Source organism: Daphnia carinata, chromosome 10 (assembly GCF_022539665.2).
Source record: "Daphnia carinata strain CSIRO-1 chromosome 10, CSIRO_AGI_Dcar_HiC_V3, whole genome shotgun sequence".
Classification (NCBI taxonomy): domain Eukaryota; kingdom Metazoa; phylum Arthropoda; class Branchiopoda; order Diplostraca; family Daphniidae; genus Daphnia; species Daphnia carinata.
Window position 1 is genome coordinate 1,149,787 of NC_081340.1, and position 8,371 is coordinate 1,158,157.

An 8,371-nucleotide genomic window follows, 5' to 3' on the forward strand; every position below is an offset into this window, starting at 1 on the left:
GCTTTTGGACCTGGTGTATTAATTTCTGCCACACTTAACACTCCACATCCAACTGTCTACTGAGAGCCCCGTCTCACTCGTAGGCCCTCCTATTTAAAGCAAAAGGGTCGTTACCCGCTAGGGTGACGCGGGAAGTAAAGGAGATGGTCACGTAGATAACCTCTACGTGACCGTTCGAATAGAAAGCGCATAGAAGGGGTAAGCTCTTCCAATAAGATGGTCAAGCAGATAATTCTACTTGACCTTACGGAAGTGAAAGCGGAGAAAAAGGGTTGGGGCTGATGTACGAGACGTTCCCAGCACGTGGATGTCCTCGGACTCCACGTGTCCCTCGTTAACACGTGGATGTCCTCCGAATCCACGAATCCACGAATCCATTGTTATTTTTAAGGCCAAACTCTCTAGTGAAGCTCTGGGCAAAGGTGAACCGTTTAAGATTACCAATTCAATGCTTAATACTATAGAAAGTAATCAGTCAGAGACCCTTTCTGTTCTGGCCCTTAAAGTTGAAGCTCTTGGTATGTTTATTACTGTATATGATTACAATGTTTCATAATGAAATTATGTAACTGCAGGTAAAGTTGAAAGCCAACTTGCCCTATCAGTCTTTGGTTGCAGCGAGAAGGAGACCCCATTGATCAATTGTTTGGAATGGGTGCAATATGAACATGTAGACGGACATTGGTCTTTCAAGCAACTCAAACGTTTAGCGATACCTCACGGCTTGGATTACGCTTCTGTTTTAAGCCCTGGTAAAGCGCTATACCTTATTGCCCGAGAACCTCTTGGCATTATATTCGATTCGAACAAGGATGTTGCTGCGCCTTTAGCAAATAGCGAAACGATACAAGGTATGTGGAAATGTTCACTTGTCATTCAACTGGAATTTATTCAAATGCTATCCTAGATGAAGCCGAAACTAAGATTGCCTACACTTGGATGGAAAGCCCAGAGGAAGTGACTGTATGGATAACATTTAACAAACAGACGTCGAAGCACGATTTAGTCGTCAAAATTGAAAGTCAGGCATTGAAAGTTGTGTATAAAAATCAAACGTATTTGATTGGCGAGTTGGCTCATCCCATTTCGGTCGAGTCCAGTACGTGGACACTGTCGGATGCGAAACTGGAGATTATCTTGTCAAAAATTGACAAGTCACTGAGTTGGAATCATCTTATTCAAAGTGATCTTCGTGGTCGAAAAGTCTTGGACCCCGAAACAGCTGCCGATTATGAAAGCGTAATTAATATGGACATGAAAGAAACGGTATTGTATTGCCTATTAAATTGGTTATCTGTTTCGCCACGTCACCAATCCCTGATTTTCTGTTTAGCAAGCAGAGGGCGGTGGTCGACCTCCCGTCTTCAGCAGTGAGCAACTAGAAGAATGTGATGATATGCCCATGGATGAGTCGTGTATTTTTCGCTTTGACGGAGAAACGAACGAATTCACGCACAAAGTATGCGGGAAGCTACGATGCGCGAATTCATTTGAAAGGAAAATGGCTTTTACGCTGCATAATTTTTTCTTTTACAGGCAATACTGAGTGGACAGCTTCTGTTTTTTACTCAGTCGGCTCCTGGATTGGCACCAGCCTTCTGCTTACGTCACGACGTCGATGGTCTTATTTGGCAGCCTATGGGCGACGAACTAGAACTATCCTGGCGATGCTTGCACACGGCTTCACTGCAGGCCTTGGGCTACATCCAGGTTTCTAAGGAACAACGGAAATTTACTGTAGCACCGCCTAGTAAAAAAAAAACCTTAGCGAAAATTTCTGTTCGGGCCCTCTAACATGTTTCAAATTTTGTTGATATGACGTACGCAGCTTTACGCGATGCCTTCAGTCATGTTTACATATACCGCCAATCGACTTGCACTTCGGCTGGAGTGGAAATGGTGCATCGACCTACAGGCCGACGGGTAGGTAACATTGCCCGTCAACAAGTTCTCAATATTGATAGTTCAGAAGAGTGTCTCGATGCTCTGGCGACAAACAGTTTTTTGCTTCTTCTGACATCTTCCTCTCTTTTTGCTATTCGTGTAAATAGCGATTGAAACCTCTAATCTATCAGTTGCTTCCTGGAATTGAATAAATACATTTTCTGATCCAAATGCAATTTTTTTTATTGATTTCGTAGTTCAAGGATTGTACAATATAAAGCAAGTCTCTATTGAGAAAAAATTTCCGTTGAATTTCCCGATAGGGAGTCTTTCTAGATGACATATAGTAAACATCGGATATTTTTTTATATTTCTCTTAATAGATGGCGTTGCTGGTAATAGAAATTCGAACACAGTATGGCAATATGGCAATCTGTTTTACCCCCGCTTTACTGCTATCACCATCTACCGGTCAGATTTCTAGTGAATTCTCTACATACACCCACTGAATATTTTTGCTGCATCGCGCTAGCGCTGTAGCGTACTGGCGCGCTAGCATTGCATCAACGGTGTATTTCAAAAACGATTAACTTAATGAAAAAAATAGCAATATTCCCTGAATCAGAATTCAGTTTTGAGTATATCCTGTGATACTCAACCGATTCCGATGAGTGTCAAGCTTTTGTAGAAAAAAAATGTTAAGCCCGACTAAAATAATAAGCCCGATTTTTCTTAGGCCTTGGGCTCGGCTTAATTCGTCGGGTTAAACTTTTTTCCTGCAAAAAATGATTCCGGGAAAAAACCGCTGTTTCTTTCTATTAAGTTAATCTTTTTGAAAATACACCGAATATTTGACGCAATGCTAGCGCGCTATCACGCTACAGCACTAGCGCTATGTAGTAGAAATTCGTTAGTGGATGTAGAGAATTAACTAAAAACCTGACCGCTAGATGAAGAACACCGGATATTTTTATCTAGCTACAACGGATTGCCATGTTTTACTACGCCATCTACCGGTCAACTTTCTAGTTAGTTCTCTACACAACCCATGCTCACTAAATAGGAAAAATGTTAGGTGATTTCACACACATCGTTGCTTTCCTACACCGTGAGCATATAAAGAAGTTTTACCGTATTCCGTATTTTATTTTGTTAAGTATTATACAGAGTACTAGTAGCTTTGGGCCCGTCCAGGGCCGGGGGATAGGTGGCGCTAGCGTATTTTAACGCTATTTTTAAGAAAATCGATTCATGCCATTTTTTCGCCCGTCTACTTTCTTTCGCAATCAAGAGTTCCCCTGTCTTGCCCGCCGACCCACTCATTGTTTCTGCCCGTCAAGATGCCAGTTGAAGTTGCCCGTCGACCCCCTCTCTGCCCGTCAAACCATTTTCTGCCCGTCAACCCACATTCCTCTTGTCCAGTCGCTGCCCGTCAAAACGCCCGCCATAATTGCCCGTCCACCCAAATTTTGCCTCTGTCCGTCTTCCCTCGCAAAGTTCCTGCCCTTCAACCCACTTAGCTCGCCAAGAAACCGGCTGTTGCTTCCCGTCGGCATCCTCTTTGATCGTCGGCCCACTCTCTGCCCGTCGACCCACTCTCTGCCCGTCGGCCCACTCTCTGCCCGTCGGCCTATTCTCTGCCCGCCGACCCAATCACTGTTTTTAACCGTCCATCGCCTCATTTTCTTTGCCCGCCAAGAAATCAGCTGAAGTTGCCCGTCAAACCGCTCTCTGCCCGTCAACCCACTTTGCCTGCCAAGAAACCCGTCATTGTTGCCCGTCTACCTCCTGTCTGTCCGCTGGCGCACTCTCTGCCCGTCGGCCCTCCAAACAGCATCGACATTTTGTTCGCATTTGCTCGCCCCCCCGCCATTTGCTGCCCGTCATTAATGCCTGTTCCGAATCCTACAGCCCCAAATAGTTAGAAGAGGCTTTATCTAAAACGGTATTGTGCCATAGGCGAAAACGGAGGCAGGGGAACGTAGACGACGCAACGAGGAGGGAAGATCACCCTTTCGCAAAATTATTAGAGACAAGAATTTGCCTGTTACAGTCGCGTCACTCGTTTTCCCGTAAAATATTGTAACTTGTAAAATATCAGTATTGAGCTAACGTGCCCGTAATTAAAATACAGAGTGCGAAATTTACCTGCAATCTTAAAGTCAGTACGTATCGTTAACATTTTGGTGCATCGACCGGGAATCGTGAATCCCAACGAACTGATCCGTAAATTGTAGTCGTCTTATCGCTCTGTATCGTCCACATCGTTTACGCTACAGCACGAAAACTCATGCTGACGTTGTCTCCTATCAAGAGGATCTACAATCAAGCGTTACCTTTAGAACAAAACTTAATTAGACGATTTACGCCACATGTGCTCGCCCCTATAGCACATTGAATCGTCTACGCACGAAGTATTGTCCTAATAACTTGATTGTCGAAACCGTAGCTTGTACCCGTCTCGTCGACAAGCTCATGCCTTTAAATAACGTCTAAAGTGCATACTCGCAAATCAGTCCCGCGTGGCAGATCACGTAACACGTTGCGTAAACTGATCCCATACGTCATCCGTTGTCATTCAAGCATGGCCAACGAAGCTTTCCCTCTCGATGTTATTCAAGAAGAAGAACCGGAGGAAGATTTGGAAGAATGGCAAAGGACAAACGACCCCGCTCAGCTAAAACAGCACCGTACGCAGGCCAAGAGAATCCACACGATGGCACTCAATCAAGCTCTCCTTGCCGTCCGAATGCAGGAAGATGTTGGAACAATCGAGATTGAGCGAACAAGCCTGGTTCGTGCATACGACATCGTTGAAAGAATTCACCGTCGCTACGTGGAAGTCTGCAAGTTCGACGGCGAAGATCTAGACAGAGAAACCAGCTGGGGAATTGATATTTCCATCAAACACTCGAGGGCGTTAACCGACATGGCCAACTACATCGACTCCCTTCAGGCCCGCGCAAGATCAGTTGCAGGTTCCAGCCGTAGTAGTGTTTCCAACCGTTCATCAACCTCATCGACACGACGTAAACTTCAGGAGGCCGAGCGGTTAGAAAAGGAAACGCAACTAAGGATTCAACAGGAAAAAGCCGAAGCCTTACAACAAGCCGAAGAGGAAGAACGTAGAAAGCAGTTCGAACTTGGCAAGATGCAGCTCGAAATCGCCAGAAAGGCAGAGGAAAAGCGGGTTGAAGCAGCACGTAAGGAACGACAACTGAAAATGGAGTTAGAGAAGCAACGTTACACTAGCTCCTTGTTACGTAAACAACTCGCAGACGAATTAGCGGAAACCGAAGAGACGGATGAAATCGAAACGTCCGGGTTTGATAAAACAGATGTCTGGAAAACTTCTAACGTCCCATTTCATGCACCCGCTACGCCTGTTCCAGAATTCTGCATGCCGTACAGACCAGCAACGACAATGCAACCATGCTCTCAACACGGGCCGGCTGCGTCCCAACAGCCGTTTACGTTTGACCAGCCATCTTCGTCGTTTCCTAACTTGAACGTCAACGCCTCAAGCTACGCACCCACAAACATATTCGATCGGGTAGCTCAGCAAATCAACTCCAGCGCACGTCCGCCGTCACATCCAACAATCGCGATGTCGGCGCCTCCCGTACACAACCGATTTACGCAACAAACGTTTCCGTCCCAGAGACCAGTTCCTGATTCGCAACCAACGGTGTACTCCCCTGATGCCTGGATATTCACCGTGAATCGTCATGACGCACCTCCGACATTTCGTTCATCATCGAGACCGCCGAAAGCTGAACCACCGAAGTTTGACGGCAACCCGATAAACTGGCCTATGTTTATCCAGTCATTCAAGGTTCAGATCCATGACACATGTTTCAGCGATGCCGAACGTCAACATCATCTACGTGCATGCCTGACGACCGAAATTCAGAAGAACCTCGGTGAAGTTCTACTCAACCCTGGATTATACTCCTTTGCATTGAAAGAGCTGCATCGGAAGTTCGGAAATCCAAGAATCGTATCAACCGCCTGCTCTTCATTGCTTCTAAAGCTACCTTCGTTTAAAGATAGCGACTACGAATCTTTAAAGCAGTTTTCGTCCACACTCCGTTCAGTCGTCGCAACTTTGCAACTGGGTGGATATGGATTGGAGCTACACAGTAGCACCACTTTGGCTCAATTGGTTGGAAAATTGCCGCCCAACCTACGCAGTAAATGGGCCGAAGTGAGCTATCGAATTCAAGATAGATTGCCTACGATACTCGACCTGGACACGTGGCTCGATGACGTTACGATGGCGGAGTATTTCGTCCGTGTTGGCGTCGACCCCACATTCCAGCAAGGCAGTCATCCGAAGACTCGAGAAAACGTCCACAAATCGTCTAACAAAAAACCGAAGAAGTCGACCACGCCCCCTATGGTCTTCTCCACAACCGTAAACATCGCATCCTGCCCATATTGTGACGATGCTCATCGCCTTTACCTCTGTGAGAAGTTTAAGGCGTTAAATCCCACGGAGCGATCGGAGGTAGTCAAAGAAAAAAGATGCTGTTACCGGTGTCTCGACGACCGCCATCTAAGTTCCGAGTGTAAAAGGGAAAAGGAATGTGGAATTGAAGATTGTAAACGTCTTCACCACCCTCTTCTCCACGGAGCACCGAGGATGTATCCGAAAACGCCACAATCGAGCCCGACGTCACACTCTTCTCGAAAGGGCCCATTTAACGGCGCGGTCTCCTACGGCTACGAAAACGAAACGACCCTGCTGCCTATCGTCCCTATGGTAATCGAAGCTAATGGTCGAACCTGGACCGGGTACGGATTGTTGGATCCCGGTAGCCAAATCTCAATGATAACCAACGCGCTTGCAAATGAATTGGGACTTCAAGGCGAGAAGGGAATTTCGATAATCGGAACGTACCACGGCCGCGACCCAACTGCACACACGACAAAGGTGTCCTTCAGAATCTCGTCGTTGGACAAAAGCAGTTCTTTCGAAATCCCGAACTGTTACTCCGTTCCCGTCTTAAAAATCAAGAACGAAAACGTCGATCTAAAGAAGCTTGTCAAGGATTGGCCTCATCTAGCTGGATTGAAGGTTCCCGCCCAAAATTCCGTGGACGTGAACGTGTTGATCGGCTCGTGTGATATGGCTCCGCAAGAAGTCCTTGAAATCAAAAGAGATCCGTTGAACGAGCGAGCTCCGCGAGGTCTCCGAACAGCCTTTGGATGGTGTATAGCCGGTCCGATTTCTCCGGCCACCGTTGCACAACTTCAGTGCAACTCGCTCTCATTAGCGCCCCCACCCGATCAAGATCTTGTGAATGCGATCGATCGCTTTCTACTCACCGAGACCTACGAAGCCCGAGCAGGTGTCAAGGTGCCGGTCAGCGACGATGAATTACGTGCAAACAAGATCCTAAACGAAACGACAAGATTCGTAGGCGATCGTTACGAGTCGGGACTCCTCTGGAAAAACGAAGAGCCGAGACCTCCCCGACAACAACGAACCTCCCCGACAACAGCCAGTCTACACTAGCTCGCTTCCTAAAGCTAGAACGAAGACTCATCGCCGACGAAAATCTTGGTAGAAGATACTCCGCTGCAATCAACGAATACATCAGCCTTGGTCACGCCCGAAAACTTTCAGCCGAGGAGGATTCGAGCTCGCCCAGTGGGGCTCATCATGCCCGAAGGTTCTGCTGTCGTTGCCTGGCAACCCAGTTTCGTCTATCGACTTAGCGCTACACGGAATGCCCATAGAACGGACGTTGGGCCTCTCACTCGACTACGGTAGCGACTCGTTCGTAGTGAGCGCAAGCATTAAACTGGATGAAGAGACGAAACGTGAAATACTACGAGAAACGTCAAGCGTCTACGACCCATTTGGTTTTCTCTCACCGGTGTTGCTACAAGCTAAACTCATTCTGCAAGCTGTATGCAGAAAATCGGTTGGCTGGGACGATCAACTAGACCAGACGACCATCGATGAGTGTCAAAATTGGGCCATCTCCCTCTCGAAGCTAATCCCGCTTTCCGTCCCACGATGTTTTTACCCAGAGCTACCAAAAGCACGAGGTGTGGGACTGCATCTGTTTGCTGACGCCTCCGAATCAGCGTTTGGTGCCATTGCCTATCTCCGTTTCGACATCCCCGACGGCGTTAAAGTGTCATTCGTTATGGCCAAGGCAAGAGTAGCACCTATCAAATACGTTTCGATACCCAGACTTGAGCTGTGTGCAGCATTACTCGCCGCCCGCCTAGCATCAGTGATCAAGTCAGAACTTCGACTAAAAATCGACCAAACCACATTTTGGTCAGATTCGACAACGGTTTGAGATGGATCAACTCCCCACACTATCGGTTTCATATTTACGTCGGAAACCGAATAGGCGAAATATTGGAGCTGTCCGAAAGTAGTCAATGGCGTTACGTCCCTACGGCTCAAAACCCAGCAGATGACGTCAGCCGCGGCGTCACGTCATCTGAATTTTCCATCGAACAT

General features: G+C 47.1%; 2 protein-coding genes across 2 annotated transcripts; both read left to right on the plus strand.

The window, feature by feature from the left end:
* The first annotated feature begins 307 nt into the window (after positions 1-307).
* On the plus strand, positions 308-2,058 carry LOC130699903 (nudC domain-containing protein 1-like). Its single transcript, XM_057521958.1, is given in 5 exon segments — positions 308-518; positions 576-851; positions 908-1,266; positions 1,334-1,459; positions 1,537-2,058. Coding segments are annotated over 5 exon segments (1,494 nt in total).
* A 5,561-nt stretch (positions 2,059-7,619) lies between these two features.
* LOC130699934 (uncharacterized) lies at positions 7,620-8,204 on the plus strand. The gene has a single exon (XM_057521992.1). It carries the CDS (start codon positions 7,620-7,622, stop codon positions 8,202-8,204), a length of 585 nt encoding a protein of 194 aa, XP_057377975.1.
* The last annotated feature ends 167 nt before the right edge of the window (positions 8,205-8,371 follow it).